General features: G+C 36.9%; 1 protein-coding gene across 1 annotated transcript in view; it reads right to left on the bottom strand.

The window, feature by feature from the left end:
• Window positions 1-11161, bottom strand: part of WDR36 (WD repeat domain 36) — a 39221-nt gene extending 28060 nt beyond the window's left edge. The window contains exons 1-7 of the mRNA XM_081321923.1: window positions 10696-11161; window positions 7577-7604; window positions 6209-6309; window positions 4694-4811; window positions 4469-4601; window positions 2107-2161; window positions 587-719 (exon numbers count right to left, since the gene is read on the bottom strand). Coding sequence (XP_081178049.1) covers window positions 587-719; window positions 2107-2161; window positions 4469-4601; window positions 4694-4811; window positions 6209-6309; window positions 7577-7604; window positions 10696-10872 — 745 coding nt within the window. The 5' untranslated portion in view covers window positions 10873-11161. The remainder of the gene's footprint in view (window positions 1-586; window positions 720-2106; window positions 2162-4468; window positions 4602-4693; window positions 4812-6208; window positions 6310-7576; window positions 7605-10695) is intronic.
• Window positions 11162-17743: the final 6582 nt, after the last annotated feature.

Below are 17743 nucleotides of genomic sequence, written 5' to 3'. Positions count from 1 at the left end.
TTTCAACAGGTATATTCAAGTTCACAAAATTACAACACTCTATGGATGAGAGTCAGTTTGGTATAGTACAGGGGTAGGCAACCTCAGCTCTTTTATGACTCATGGACTTCAACTCCCAGAATTCCTGAGTCAGCATAGCTGACAGGAATTCTGGGAGTTGAAGTCCATGAGTCATAAAACAGCCGAGGTTGCCTACCCCTGGTATAGTGGTTAAAGTCTCAGGCCAGAAACTGGAAGACTAATCGTATCTTGGCATGAAGCCAACTAAATGACCTTGGTCTAGTCACTTTGTCTCAAGCCTAAGAAAAATGCAAGAGTAAACCACTTCTGAAATCTTGCCAAAAAAACCGCAGGGACTATTTCTTGCAGGAGTCAAAGCTGACTTAAAGGCACAACCAAGGCAAGCATGCAAAACCAACAACAAAAAAGAGTAAATTAAAAGAAGCATAAGAGTTATTAAGCTAACAAACAAACAAATCAATATTGTCTTCTGTTTGGATTTTTAATTCAGAACATAGGAGAGACACTCTGGATTCCTTGAACATTTTCCAATTCCTATTATTATTTAATAAATCCTGAAATTTACCTGTACGAAATGATATTGCGGTTATCGGCCCCCAATCCTGTTGAAATTTCATCAGTGTTTCATCAAATTTAATATTATGCACTATTATATGTCCAGTCACAAGCCCAATTGCAATGACATCCACTGCTGGTGCCTGCAAAGAAAATTAGTATGCATAATAAAACATGACTTTTTTATTTTAAAATATAATATAAATATCATGTTGAAAACACTGGAAGTATTCTAGCAGAATTTTTTTTTGTAGACATATTGACTCCTCCGTTCTTTTTTTGATTATGGCAATATATCAACCGATCTCATGTGAATGAATATTTACAAAAAATAGAATGAGAAGATGCTCATGTAAATAAATATTTATAAAAATTAGAATGAGACTTAGTTCTAAAGACATCCTATCATAAAACAAGTCTAATCCAGCTAACTGTATATAAACCATCAAGAAGAAAATGTTATCTACTATTGCTATGGAAAACTAACAGATATGGTGTACAGTAAAGATGGTTAAAAGACAGCATGTTCATAGAAGTCAGCTAACATCAGCTACAAATATTAATTTCCCCCCCTCTATCCCTAATTCATAGTAACATTTTGGTTACTGGGAAGCTAAAGTTGAAGGGGGGTATTTCTTACCAGGACAGATTTACAATTATACTTAATTTTGGATCCCAATAATGCTGTTCCAAATTCTATAATCCCATTATTTAGACACAAGTTGTCCTCAACTTGTTATCTTTGAACTTATGTTCAGAAATTAAATTTTTTACATAATTTTACTTACTGCACGTATTTTTCATTGGCATACATTTTTTATTTAAAAACAATATTCCCTTCAGCTATTATTTTTGAGGGTAAAATTTGCAAAAGTATTTTCTAGCAAATTGATACTATGATGTTTTGGACAATACAGCAATATAAATTGTTTTCTTAGCAGGGCCATTCACAATATTAACTGAATTTAAATAAAGAGGTGAAGTTCTGAACAATCTGATACCTTAATCAGTCACAATTCTGCATAAATACAGGTAAAACCTGTTATTTACTTATTTCGATCAGTCAGAATTCTACAGAAGCTATACCTGTAATTTATGACTCCAGTTTATTAGTCAGCTTCAGAAATTAACAAAATGTTATTTGGAGTTCACCTCTAAAATAAAGGATAAGGTTCAGTGCTTTCAAAGCACCCAGACAACTAAAATAGTTTTATTTTTGTCAGCTTATGAAAACGATAAAAAATACATCCATTATATCCAGTACTTACACACATAAAATAAATGTAAACAAATGAAGCACATGTAAATTCTCATTTAACAGACATTAGGTTGTAATGGATACCTCTACAAATTATTCTGAAAAATTAAGGCTTTACTATATATGGTTTAAGTATTATTTAGAGAAAGACTTGGTGGAATAGATCCGACTAAGCCAACAGTTTTTAAAATATTCTGAAGTATTATTAATGAAAAAAATGTAACATAACAGTTACATGTTCATTTTTTGATAAACCTGTAACTCATAATTACCTGTTCAAGGACTGTCACTCCTGCACCCCAACCTGGAAATGTATATAAGAGTTTGCTGAGGAAAGAAAAACATACTTAAATGATCAAAAATACTCACAATCCTATCCAAAATAATTTTAAGTAAAGGACATTTGTTACCCAGTTTACAAACACCAGAGGATGAAAAGTTAATACAATCAATACTCCACTGAATACTTAATCAGGTGAAATGAAATTACCTTCCATTTAAATTACTACTAAGAGACATCTCCTGGGGTGTGTTCAGATACAATAAAAGTATTACGTTTTTACTCTTCCCAAAAAGTTTTATTCCCTCACTCCTCAAAAAAACTTCTCTTAGATAATTTCATCATTGCAGTTTGAAAAAAGAACCCGGTTGGGTCCAGGAGTGGTATTTCCCTTGCAGTGGGGCCAACTTTATTCATTCATTTTGTTTCAGTTAAGTAAAAAAATAATCTTTCTTGAAAGCATCCCTTCATGTATACTAACCAAAAGGAAAAAAGATAGTCTTATTAACTTTTAACTATCCAGAGATTACCAAAGTACATAAGCATTAATCAGTGACCTTTCCTTAGAAGGGAAACAAAAACTTAGTATTAATGAAAGAAAGGAAGTGAGCAAAATATTTCAGAATGACAATTACCAGGGCTTTTTTTCTCATAGAACGCTCAGAACGGAGTTCTGGCACCTTTTTCTTTTACAAAAAAGCACTGACAATTACCATGAAAAAAAGAGAAAGTGAGAAACAAAAGTAAACTGTCCACAGAACTAGCAAGAACAGATTACAATTTTCTCACATTAAAGATTCATGTGCTGTATGACGGGGTAGGAAAATATTTTTAAAAACATGTTTCTTTAATCCACTGAAAAATCCACTGCAATGGGAGGAGTGATTGTTGAGGATTTGCCCTTTAAAAATATTTATCTGAAGGGGCCTGGCCTGTAATAATACTATCACAGGTCAGGGGTTTTCAAGCAGATATGAGAATGAGGTTTAAGGTTAAAATATGTTTCATACAGCTTGATACCCATTTTATCCCTTGATTCCCCACAAAATAGGAAGTGTCAACCAATTCTGTGGTGGAAATTAGAAATTAAGAGTTGCTTGATATTGAGATGGGCAACATATAAATTTAATAAATAAATATTTACAAAAGCTCAAATAATGCACATTTTTTTAAAAAAAAATTAAACTAGCCCCAAAACAGCCATTTTCACTTGTCCAGGATGCTCCCTTTGATAAAAAGGGGTTGCTAGAAGCCACCTAAAGCCTGAAGATTAAACACACTTGTTTCAGAATATTTATTGCTTAAGGGTGACAGTGGGGGAAATTACCTGTATAATTGGCTTGGAGGCAGAGAACAAGAAACAAAAAAATTCCTACTAGTTTCAAAGAAAATGGTGATTAATATTTCTGCCCACTTTTAAGGTAAAAGTAGCCCTTCTCTCAGGATGAGCTGAGTTAAGGAAAAATATATTTACCCCATAGAACTGTTATAGTACTTCCAAAATAATAGGAAGATATGCCTTTCTCTTATCTATATAGAGCAGACATGTCAAACTCGCAACATCACGTGACACCGCGCAACATATCGAGACAGTTTTGCCATTGCCAGCAATGGGGTTGGCGCAGCTTCCGGATGATGCATCCGGCCCGTGGGCCGGCAGTTTGACACCCCTGATATAGAGGGCAAATAACATCAAGGAAGAAAACAACCCAGCCACTCTGAAGCAAAATAAAAATGTAGGAATATTAGTATACCATTTCAATAAGGCTTTTTATTAAATATTCTCTAAGCTTCTGTTTATAAAGACATTTTTAAATTTTGTTGAAGAGGTAAAGATGCCCTGAACTATGACTGTTGGAAACTGCATTCCTGAAGTTTCCTCAACAGCATCATAGAAGCATTTGCTGTAGGCTTCTTTACGGATTTTTTTTTAAAAAAATATAGTGGTCAATGCCCCTAGAATTTCTAGAAGGTGCCCCCATCCTAGTTATAGTAAGAACTGATTTTGTTTAACTTCTAAGAGCAGCTAAAGTCCACAAAGTACTGTTAAATTTCCATTAACTCCACCAGGCCTCTGTACTCATTCAGTTCCATGTTTTAAAACAGAGGTCCCAAACCTTTTGAGCACTAGGGACCAGTTCCTTGGAGAGAGGTTTTTCCGGGGACCGGAGGGTGCATGGTTTTTTGTGCTGCCTACATCCTGCGGATGGGGCTTTGCTTGTTTGTGCAGCCCGGTTGCTGGCATGCCGCAGCCCGGTACTGGTCCACGGACCAGGGGTTGGAGAACCCTGTTTTAAAATATAAGAGCTAAATAATAACAAACAATTTAAGTCTCTAGAGAAAATAGTTCTTACTTGGATTTTACATTCCATAATTGTAAAGGTCCTTGTTCACTACCAAGAAGTATTTTATTCATGTAAGTATATGGGTGTAAAACTGCAGAAATGGCAAATACAGTCTTATCAAAATCCAGCTGCAAGTATTCTTCTGCAGAACAAAGAATAGCATTAGTCCCTGTCCACCACAAATATCTTTTTACTTTTTTCCAGTAGTTATTACATTAAAAAGACTAGTCTTACCTTCTGATTGCACATCCCAAATAATAAGAATGCTCTCATTATCTACAGAGATGACATGATCCCCAAATGGCAATATAAAAAGGATATCTGTCTGGTGACCTGAGTAAGTGTGAACCACCTAAAATTCAAAGTACTGCAGTTACTTCAATAAAATAATGCATTGTATTTGGATAATAGGAATGTGTTAAATACTTCAGACTTCCTTTAAAAGCCCTAATATGTCTCACATAAAATTTTAATTCTATAGATTTAAATATTTTTTACAGAATTCAAAAGATAAATCAAGTATGAATTTAGGCTCCTTTCCTAAGCAAAAATAAACCAGGTCTTGATTATGTGGGGCAGTCTATTGCTAAATACTGAAACAAATCATCATTCTTCTACTTAGTTGTTACCTGTAAATCTCTATGATGTCATAATGCGCATGTTTAAAAGCAGATGTCCTTCTGATGTTCTGACCTTCATATGAGGCCAGAGAAATCCTTCAGCTCTCCTCCAAACTTGGAGAATATTTTTAAAGGAATGCCTTTTCTAGGGAAGCACAGTTGTGAATCCCTATGAAAAATGAAATCATTTCAAACACAGTGAAATGTATTTGAAATGGTTGCTGCTTCCTAAGTTTCCTAAGTTATATTTTAAACAACAGTGATCTTTTTCAGTTCTGTTATTTTATTTCTTCCTGGCATCTTCCTATCTGGTGGTAGGAAGACCAAGTTACATATCCATTCTATTCATATGCATCTATACTTCACACTCTCCTTACTTCTTTTGTACAAAATATTTCGATACAGATTTGGCTTATCAAAATTGCTAGCAATTTCCTTGAACCTGTCCTCCACCTTTTCTTTTTAAAGTAACATGAAGTGTAATATTATGCTCTAATATTACTAAGAATATACATGGAAACATCATTCTTCAACGGATTAATCATATGTTATTTCTATTAACATATTCTAACCAGCTATGTCATAAAAGCAATGTTTAAATACCTATTTTATAGTTTTAAAGCAAGAGTTCAATAATGTTTTCTTGGATCTATCCTATTAATTTCAGCTGAAATTACTTGAAAATTTTTTAAAGTAACTTATTTGGCCCTGGAGCCTATTTGTTCAAATATTAAATAATCTAAATTCAAATATCTTCAATGTCTATATCTTAAAACATAAATATTGCAAATCCTCAAATTAAAGGACCATTTGGGGGGAGACATGTGTCCCCATTACTCCTGAATAGCCACTGAATCTAAATTTATGTTTTTTTGTATAATGATGCAAATGGCATGACACCATATATATAACTACAATAGCTTGCAAATGAAATAAATAAAAAAATTAAGATTTATACCACTTTAGATATAATGGACTCATTCCATATTTTGGTAAAATATCCAGATACACATTTTGTTCACTGCATCTGATGTCTCATGAAACAGAATTCCACTAAACTGAGGTTTTACAGTAATTAAATTTAGTATAAGGTACAAATCACTGCATATTATTTGACAGCAGTACAAACCTCTTTGTTGCGAGCAAAAGCATACAAAAAAGCACCACATGATGCAAAGACCAGCATTCGATCAGCTGCCAAACATGTAATATTTTGTGGCAAAGCATTGCCTAAAAGAATAATAGAACAAAGCAAAGCATATAATCTGTTTTCAAGTACATATTACCAGGAAATACTTATGATGTAATTATGATTTTCTCAACAGTGCAATCTATATATATTGCTTCTATGGAGTATATATACTGGCATATAAAACTATACATAGATTTAAAACAGATTAATTACTAAAAGTTACATTAGTTATCTGGATAAGGAGCACCCAATTTACTTTTTTGTTAAATTCTGTGGAATAGCAGTATAATCCAATATATACTGACTTGGGGGAACCACTGTCTTCAGTGTCATTTACTCCTTCATCTTAATTTTTAAGGCAGCAGTATAACTTTTCAAAAAGTCTGGCATTGCCAATAAGTAGAAAATACACCACAATTGAAAATGAACTGTCAGATATAAAAGTTATATATATATACATGAAGATAGTTAAATTATTATTGCATAATTTTATTATTTTAATCATTAAATTTATATGCTATGCATCTTGCTATCCAGAGCAACTAATAAGATTGACATTATAATATATTTCTAATCATATAATAAAATATTATATAATTCAAAAATAACTCCAGAAAGCCTTGTAATTTTCCTGAACAATGTGGCAGGGACATGATCAGTGATATATGGAACAATCCACTGGCTAGTAATGCCCATTTCATCCAGAGAATAAAGGATGGAATACAACTCAAATAACTAAGCATATGCACAATAGGCATCATTATGTCACAATATAATTACAAACAAAAAAATATTATCAAACTAATGGCTAGTCAGAATCCCAGCCTGAGCACTGTCTCCTCTCAAATGCTCTCTTGTATGCACAGATCCTGTTTTGGGACTGCAGCCTCCATATGAAAAATGTGTCAACTAGCTATAATATTATCAAGACCTTCAAAGAACTGACCAAACATTAAAAACCTGATAGAAATTTTATAAAATTCAATGTATGTGGGTTTTATAAATTGTCCTAGGATCCAACAATACTGATATTCTGGAATGTAGGTCGTTAATGTGTTTATATGATATTAAAAAGTTATATTTTAAGAGGAAATTGTAATATAGAGATCATTAATGAACATTACATACTACAAAGATCAAGCTATTTAGAAAATATATCCCTAACTTAGATTACAGAAAGATTTCTTTTATGTGATATTTTGTAGAGGTTCTTCAGTATAACAGTAATATTAAATGCAACTTTCAATTTTTATAGAGAAAAAATTTAAAACTTGCACATTTAAACATATTTGATTTTATACTTACTAACAGCTACTATCCCCAACTTCTTTACCTGAGAAATTAATAGAGAGACTTTAGTAATTTGATAAAAGTATCAAATATCTTGAAATTCAGAAACTCTTCATAGAACAATTTTCTAATACTCTAAAATAAAAGCAGAAGACTGAAGCATCTCCGTTTGGGAGAGTGGGGTAGATAATAAACTACATTGTGATTTGTGTTTTAATATTTGATGTCCAATCTGTAAAAATGACTCATGCAATTGAATTACTGATTTTAGATACTTTTTGTATTTGTGGGCCATTACTAATTTTGATTATGGCACACTCGATTTTATTTTTAAAATTATGCATTAAATGGTAAATAAACAAAATCATTTTGATCTGAAAACAAGAAACATAAAGGTGCTATTTGAAGTCCTAATTAAAATTTCATTGCAGAATCTCAGCAGAATTCTACTGAAGTTATTATCCCTCTCACAGAACACTATGAGAGAACTTTTACAAGTTCTCTCTCCCCATTACAATTGCTTGCATTTCCAGAAATGTATATCAAACTGGTTCTTGAGAATATAAATCATGCCGAAAGGTACCCCTATTTCAAGTTGGTTACAATGCACACTTAACGTCCCAAAGATGCTTTTTCATGAAGCAATTGGACTTTCTTGGTGTTTTTTTTCTTTGAAGATGTTTAGCTTCTCACCCAAGAAGAGTGGCCTTTGCAGTCCATCTGCATTTAAACGACAAAGGCCACTCTTTCAAAGACAGCAAATTCCACTTTTTGGACAGAGAGGACCGCTGGGTTGAAAGAGGGGTCAAAGAGGCCATCTTATGTTAAAATTGAACAGCCCTCTCTCAACAGAGAGGGAGGGATCCGACCTCATCTATCTCCAGTCTACAACACAGTCCTTTCAACAGTTCCAAGAAGGCTCCACACCATTTGCACTACTCAGGTGACCGTGAAGACAGATAAGGCTCCAGGTAGCTTTAAGGACTCGCTAAAAGAATACAAATGAACAGCTGTCTGCAGGAGTATAAATCTTTCCATTCCCCACCATCCAGTCAGAGCTGAAGAAGCTTCTTGGATGAGAAGCAAAACATCTTAAAAGAAAAAAAACAATAACAAGAAAAGTCCAGTTGCTTCATGAAAAAGCATCTTTGTGATAACTATGACCTGGAGGACTGAGAATCTCCATAGACATTTAGCTACCAACCTAACAGATCATTAAAGCTGGGCCAAGGATGAATGATAAAAGAGATTGCCAAAGATCAAGAAACAGAAGAAAGCAAGCTGAATATCAAAACAAACTATGGAACAGAAGCCAAAGCCAAAGAGGCAAACATTTCTGAAAGGAACTTAGCAGAGTTTCATAGAACTGTGGAAAATAACTGGAAGTAGTGAGGAAGTTTAAAAATAAAAATATATATGCTTTTAGTATTATCATGTAATCATATTTTATATTTTATAATAATCATTTTATAATCAATTGTTTGAGTAGATGCTTTGAGAATATGGGGAAAAATACAGGCCTCAAGTGGAGGGAGGGGGAGAACAGGAGTAACTATGGGGCCCAAATGTGAGTAACTATCTAGGAATTGGTTTTTAAGTACCTTCTGGTGCCTGGTACCCCTGGCAGGTGTAGAACATGGGAGACATCTCTCCTCTAGAAACAAGATAGTAGGGGAGGGATCTTATTAGTATAATGTAAGTAAACAGGGGCAGAGATAATGTATTCTGTTTAGGCGCTTCTGATAGATTGTAACCTCCAAAGCCTAAGCCAATGGGGCCATGGGGGAGGGAATGGGGCGTCGCGATAGGATGTATAATATGTGATTTTGGAATTTGGGGTGTGGTTCAGTGTTTGGCTACATTGTTTGCCTTCCTGAATCCACCACGCTTTGCAAACCATTACTTTTAAGACTTTGTTGTGAAGTCTAATAAACTTCTTTTCTATTTGTAACACAAACAGAGTGAATTTCAATTTGTGACTATTTTTGTGTCTAACAGAACTATTAGAGACAAGAAGCAATATTACAACTCTGAACACAGAAACACTGACAATGAAAAGCAAGAAATAGATCACTGAAATGAGGTTTGGATTACGATGGCAATTGGACCTGGATTTTCTGCCGCTAAGTGATGCGGTATAAAATGTGATGTCCTATGACTATATCTCTTAGGGATGGCAATCCCAGTAGTTCTGGTTGCTATCATAACTCAGAACTGCATGGGTTAAGTGGGAAGAAGCTGGAATCCCAGGTGAAGAGGATGCAAGTATAGTGCCATGAAGGAGCTGGTGGGTGCCATGAGTGGGCATTATTGTCTGTTCATTTTAGGATGCAAAGCTAGGGCCCTGTCAAATTAAACCTAGGACTCATTGGTCTAAAGCCCTCTTGAGTCTTTCAGCAGATTCTTTAGCCAGGAAATGAACTAGAAACGCTCATGCTTTTTTCTCTGCTGTGCCTAGCAATATTAAATAAACAGTGATTCTTCTGCTAGGGATTCCAGAATTATTAACAATCTGCATGGCTGTTACTTAAAGCAGCTTGACCAACGAAGGAGGCAGTGTTATGTGTGAGTCAAGGCAGTTATATATTCTTTCTTAGAGGCAGGAATGGTTCCTGCTTCATTATAGACCAGGGACATGACTATTCGTGAAAGAAAAATAAATCAGCAGAGCCAGAAGACGTGACGGAAGACATGAGTAAGATGTTCAAGCACCCTAGAGCAGGGGTCTTCAAACTTGGCCCTTTTATGACTTGTGGACTTCAACTCCCAGAATTCCTCAGCCAGCAAAGCTGGCTGAGGAATTCTGGGAGTTGAAGTCCACAAGTCATAAAAGGGCCAAGTTTGAAGACCCCTGCCCTAGAGCCTTTCCCTATCCAGACACTCTTATAGGAAACAGATGTCAGATTCATTTTAAGTGGGATTTAGGCAGTTCAGAACAGAGTAGTCTTAATGGAGTCTTCCCTTCAGGGAGACTTCTTTTCGGAGAGGAGATTAAGGGTTTTAATCTCAGCCCCGACTAGGTGAAAGCTGTCGAAAATCACGCTGCGGGAAAAGGGGGGGGGGGAAATCGCCGGGCGTCTAGCGCGCGAGGGGAAGGCGGGCTAAATCTACGCACAGGAGCAAAGCCGACTCACGTTGTAAGTGTGGAAACTCTTCCCCACCGCGGCGACCAGGTAGAACTCGCGGTGGCGTCGGTGGTAGCGCAGCACGTGCGCCAGATGATTGCAGTAGAGCCCGAGCACGCGAAAGCCGGCAAAAAGCCCGCTGCCTCTGCTGGGCTCCTCCAAATCGACAGCACCAGCAACTGACATCCCTGAACCTTCTACGGCGCCGCCGACCAACAGTCCCCCCCAACCACGTTGTTAATTTAGACCTATAGGACTTCCGGAAATGCTCCCGGCTACTTCCGGCGCGCTCCCCTGCTAACTCCGTACACAAAAGTGGATCGTCTTCCTTTGCTGTTTTGGTTAAGTGGGTTCTCTAGTTCCGCGTGCTGTGCAGTCCGGTTTGCTTTTCTTTCTGCTTTGTACGCACGCTCATTTCATGTATTCATGAAGCTGCTTTTATTCAGAATAAACGTGTAACCCGGTCTACGGATTACTGAGCAATTACAGGCTCCTGTGGTTTCTTGTTTAAAAATGCAATTATTTTACACATTCTTTTAAGAGCGGGCAGTAAAGAATTTTCTGAGAACGAACTCCCCCAAATTCGATGTAAATCAGCCTCATTTGTCCCTGTTTAACAGAAAAATTTATTTAGGATTTCCATAACAGTTTGATACACAGCATGCAAATGTGACAAAAATTATCTAGGAAGTGTATTGTTACTTTTCGATCACAAACTATAGATTGTATTCGATGGGAAGACTAATTTTCAATATTATTAGTTGCCATGAAGGAAGAATAAGAACAGTAATCCCACATGGGGGGGGGGGGGTGCTGCACTTTGAAAATTTTGAAAGCATGAGACAGATTACAAGTCTGGGGAACCAAGAGCGGAATGGAGCCCATTAAATAACTAGTATCAATGTGTGTTGTCACTGGAGTAGGGAATGGGGAACTGTACAGTTTAGGGACGGGAGAGGGGGGGAGGAGAGGGCAGCCAATAATCCTCTGGGGGATGGTAATGACCCTCTGGAGCTTTTTCCCATATGGTGTTTTATATCTGTGTAAGCCGCCTTCAGTCGCCATGTGTGAGTAGGCAGCAATATAAATGTTCTAAATGAATAAATACAAGATTTTCATTTATCAGAACACAAACTGATGTGTGTGTGTGTGTATGTGTGTGTGCAAATACAGAGTTAATTAAATTAGGTCTCCCAGAAGAACTGCATATTTGCAACAATAAACACACAAACGCACACGCCTCACCCTAGAATCAGTATGTGACACACTGACAAGCTCCCCCTATAAAAATCTCCTACTGCAGCCTGTCCCTAAAAGCAAACTGTTTTGCTTTTAAGAATAAATAGTTATTCTTTCCTCACTGCTGCCTGCATCTCATTTTTATTTATTATTACACAGCCCTGGCTCAAATTGGAATCCCAAATTATTCTTCTGACAGGGAGTTGAGCATATTTTCAAAAAAAGTATCTATCTTATTTTCTAAGAATTTATCTACAGAACTGAAAAAAATCAAAGCAAGGAGTTTTGTGGATAAGAACTTTCAATGAATTTACTTGAACATCAACAATAGCAAATATATATTTCTTTGGCAGTACAGGTAGTACTTGCTGAAGTCTTTAAGGACTGTACTGTTTAAAGTAATGACAGCGCTAAAAAAGTAATTTTACAACATCTCCTTGTATTTATGACTCTTGCAACATCAGGCACTTTGCAACTGATGGACATTTACAACCATCACAGTGTCCCATGATCACCATTTGTATGCTTTTCTAGCTGGATTCCAAGAAAAAAACTCAATGGAAAGGCCAGCAATAAAATCCCATGTTGTAGTCAAATAATGTCTCACTTAACTATAGCCGGAGTAAGGCTATTGTGGTCACATGATATATCACAAGAACTCTTATCACTTAATGATGGAGTTGCTCATCCCAACTGTCATTAAGTGAAGACTACTGTACCTATAGCTAGACACTATTCCATAGCACAGTACACAAGTACACTGCCCACTTTATGCTTCTCAATTCTGATGCACAGAATACTTAACAGAATCACAACCTTGGATTTAATGGCAACTGGAACTAGGACTATAGTTGCTACATCACTTAGCAATGACAGTCCTGGTAGTCCAGATTGCCATCATAACCGTAAGATGTAAAGGTCAGTAAGTGGAAACAGCAGGAGACCAGTAAGGAGGGTGGGTGGGTGGTACTGCAGGAGGGTGGAGGAGGCTGCGGGAGGCTTGGTGCAGGTAGACCCCAAGATAGAGGCTAGAGGAGGAGAGTGTTGAGGCATGGTGCAAATATAGAAAAGTGAGAGTGTACGAATGGTGTGGCAGGACATGAAAACAGGAAGACTGGGGTGAGTGGCACAATGCAAGGCAAAGAGGCCTCTGTGTGTGTGTGTGTGTGTGTGTGTGTGTAGCACAGTGAAACACGAATGCAGGAAGGTTGTGAGAATTTACTAGAACAACGTGCAATCTTCCCTGCCAGCTTTCCCATTGATTTCGCATGAGGGAAGCTAGGGAAGATCACAAATGGTGTTTTGTCAGTTTTGGATTACTGAAATATGTTCACCCATGCATTTTTTCTTATGCTAAAGTTATTTCTACTTTGCTAACTTTGGGGGTAAGAAATATTACAATACGATACTTAAAACCACTAAGAGAAGCAATATGATGGGTGGAGATTCAGTACTGTTAATATGTTAATGATAAAGGTAAAGGTTTTCCCTGTCTAGTCATGTCTGAATCTAGGGGGTGGCACTCATCTCCATTTTTAGCTGAGGAAGCTGGGGTTATCTGAAGACATTTCCGTAGTTATGTGGCCAGCGTGACTATACACTGGAGCACATGGAACTCTGTTACCTTCCATCCAAAGTGATATCTATTTATCTAGATTCAAGGTGCTGGTGATGACCTATAAAGCCCTAAATGGCTTGGGTCCGGGATATCTGAGGGAACACCTGCTGCCGGCATCAAGCTCCCTTCGTCCAGTGCGCTCCCACAGGGAGGGTCTTCTCAGGGTGCCACCGGTAAGAGATTGCCGGCGGACGACCCCCAGGGATAGGGCCTTCTCAGTGGGTGCGCCTGCCCTTTGGAACCAGCTGCCAGTGGAGCTTAGGACTGCCCCCGACCTCCGTTCATTCCGCCGGGACCTGAAGACCTGGCTCTTCGAGCTCTCTGGCCCAGGCTGAGAATTTTAATTTTAGTTTTAATTTTAATTTTAACTGGGGTTTTACTTATGCAGGGACGAATATAATTTTTTTAAATTTGTTTTTAACTTTTGTATTTTTGTTTTTAATCACCCTGTAAACCGCCCTGAGTACTTCAGGAAAGGGCGGTATATAAATGTAATAAAATAAATAAATTTGCATTTGCCTGTTTTCAAACTACTAGGTGGGGAGGAGTTGGGTCAAGGACAAGAGCTCACCATGTCACCAGGCTTAATAAGCCTCTTCAATTGCCACCTTAGGAAACAATCACAGATTAAGTAAAGAGATTTCATAAGTACTACAGTCTTATCAAACGTGGTTGGATTTTATGTTCTATCTTAATAGTACTAGACAATAACCTGGTATTCTTCTTATAAGTGATAAATTTTCATGTATGCTATCTGACTTTTTATCCACATCACGGGTGTCAAACTAATGACGTCACGTGATATGTCGCGATGTATTGCAACTTTTTTCCCATTGCCAGCAGTGGGGTGGGCTGGCAGTTTAACACCCCTGATCTACATGGTAAGATTTTTTTTGTATTTTCTATATTTCTTTCTACGTATGTATGTATGTTGGAATTATGTCAGTGCAGCTACTTGATATTGTAAAAGAAAAAATAAATGAACTAACAAAAAAAATCTGACATCTAACATTAGGCTCCCCCCTCCAAAAAAAGTGGTTAGAGCTCATATCACAAATTGCCTCATGTCCTGCTGGATTGTATGTAAGCACCAGCAAATAAATACATATTACACTTTTAGCACTAGAATGAAAAAAGGCTGGCTCATAACAAGGATTAGAGTAGGTCTGTGTCTGCTGCTCTAATAAAATTTGAGCATAGTATTTTGTTTAATATCCTTAATCTCCTTAAAGTCATTTTAACAACATATATGTATATCCCACTCTAATTCCTTTCTTCCTGTTGCAATGCTAAAATTGCAACAGAAAAAGTACCAAACAATGAAATTAGTTTTGTCTGTAAAAGCACACAATAGCTGCTTAATGAAAACATCGCCATTTTCTTGTTATGTCATCTTTTTTATTTGATATTTCTTAATTCTTTTAGTGCTTAGAGAACTTTGCTTATTTGAAAAGGAATGTTGTGATGCATATACATATATGTTTATTTTGTGAAATTCTTATAACTATTATATTAGATTTTAAGAAATGCTATTAGAAAGCTGACTTGTAGTAAATGAAACACTCTAATTATAAAAAGCCTTTGTGAAAACTGAACGATTTCTTTAAATGGAATGGTTAGCTAAATAGTAAATGCAGTTCAATTTAACTAAATATAAAGGTAAAGGTAAAGGTTCCCCCGCACATGCATGCTAGTCGTTTCCAACTCTAGGGGCCGGTGATCATCTCCGTTTCAAAGCCGAAGAGCCAGCGCTTGTCCGAGGACGTCTCCGTGGTCATCTGGCCGGCATGACTAGACGCCAAAGGTGCACGGAACACTGTTACCTTCCCACTGTAGTGGTCCCTATTTTTCTACTTGCATTTTTACGTGCTTTCGAACTTCTAGGTTGGCAGAAGCTGGGACGAGTAACAGGCGCTTACTCTGTTATGCAGCACTCGGGATTCGACCCGCCAAACTGCCAATCTTCTGATCGACAAGCTCAGCGCCCTAACCCACTGAGCCACCGCATCCCTTTAACTAAATATACTATGAATTAATTATTACTATTCATTCAGTGATTATTCAGTTACAGTGGCTATTTCTCACCCACCCACCCCCGTCACAATTGCATTTGGGTATTTGGCAACTGGCTCACCTTTACAATTTTTTTGCAGTATCCCATGGTCATGTGACCACTATTTGCAACTTTTTTTTGCCAATTTCCACTATTTATTTTTGGTTTCCTGGAAAAATGCCCATTGGGGAAAATTTGCTTAATTACCTTGGTGTTTGCTTTATGACCACTGCAAACAATGTGAAAAATCAGGTCGTCACATAATACCTCAATTTATGGCCACAATGACTTATGACTGTAATTCTGGACTCAATTACAATTTACAGTAGTAAATTGAGGACAAACTGTAAGGTGACAAGCATAGGGCACAGATCCTTATATGGACTCTGAGCAGTGTTTTTGGTGCATGTTGCAGACATTATTACTTAATCTCTATTCTTGAATTATTCACAATGTATCTAAGGTTAACATAACAAAGGTTCAACTGCATCAAACTGTGGGCCAGCTAATTATTGGGCCCAGTGTTCTCGATCATGCTAAATCTACCATAGAATCTGAGCAAACAAATATGACATGCCTACATTCAGTAACAAAAATTCTGTTGTTTAAGAACAGAAAGAAAGAAGCATTTTCTTCTACTGATCTGGAGCTTCCTGCATGTAGTTTTAATGGACAATTCCAAGTTCTAAAAATAGATAGAAGAGAGAAAACCTCTGTTTACATTTTCCATACTACGCCTGCTTTTGCAAATCTTCATAATATCTCTCCTTATTCGCCTTCCCTCTAAACATAAAAAAGCCCTAACTGCTGCACAGGTTTCCCTCAACTTATGGCCACAACTGAGATCAAAATTTCAGTCACTAAATGATGTGATTATTAACCAGGTCATTGCATGAATGGATCCAGTGAGTTCGAACAACTTTTAAAGCAGATCATGTGATTATTAAGTGAATCATGTGGTTGCAAAGCAAATCTGGCTTCCCCCATTAACTTGGTTTGTCAGAAGCTGGCTGAGAAGGTTGCAAATTGCAATCATATGGCTGCAAGACATTGCAACCAGTCTGAAATGTGAACCAAGTGCCCAAATTGTGATCATATGACCATGGGGGTGATATATCAAAGGTTTATTATAAGTCACTTTTTCCAGTGCCATCATAATCCCGAACCATCATTAAACACATGGTTGTAAGTCTAGGACAGGGGTGGGGAATCTTGGCTCTTTTATGACTTGTGAAGTCCAGAATTCCTGAGCCAGTTGAAGTCCACAAGTCATAAAAGAGCCAAGGTTCCCCACCCCTGGTCTAGGAGAACGCCCCCCTCCAAGGTTGCCTGTGGGGTCTGTCTGGGCAGTGTAATCCCATGAATAAGCCAGCAGACTCTAGCAGGGAATTAAAGTATTTATTGTATTACAGGTGATCTTATGACATACAAGTATGTTTAAATGTGCATACAAAATAAATATCATCAAAAATAAACTTTGTAAAAAAATATAAACTTGTTTAAACATGGTTCAGTAATGATTTACTTCTGATTCAGTATCGTCATATGCTTCATAGCTGTGCCACATATCTCTGAGTTCCAGAAGTACACAAATACCATTTGAATGCTTACATTTTCTTCTTCTCCATTGTTGATTCTGAGTTCCATTGACCTAGGAGTCAGAAATCACATATTTCTAAGTATTACTTGCACATTATATGAATCACTAAAATAAGTCCTGTTTTCTAAAATAAAAAACACCAAAAACCTCTCCTATAGTTAGTTGAATCTAGTTCTACATGGTCACTCAAAGCTGCTTTGTCTTCATTTTACTAACAATTACTAGCACAATTGTATCATGAAATTATCCATCAGTCTAGGTCTGAAAATTTGATTAATATTGTTAGGTGAACCTTATGTTCTTCTGTTCCTCAATCCATGTAACTTTTCTTACAATTTTGTTAAATTTGAGTTGTGCTTGACTGTGGATAGCAATAGCATTTAGACTTATATACTGCGTCACAATACTTTAAATAGTTTAGAGTCAGCGTATTGCCCCCAACAATCTGGCTCCTCATTTTACCAACATCAAAAGGATGGAAGACTGAGTCAACCTTGAGCGACTCAGAATCAAACTCCTGAAGTGAGCAATGAGTTAGCCTGTAGTA

Source organism: Vipera berus, assembly GCF_964194415.1.
Source record: "Vipera berus genome assembly, chromosome: 2".
Lineage (NCBI taxonomy): Eukaryota > Metazoa > Chordata > Lepidosauria > Squamata > Viperidae > Vipera > Vipera berus.
This window is presented reverse-complemented; position numbering and strand designations above follow the sequence as displayed.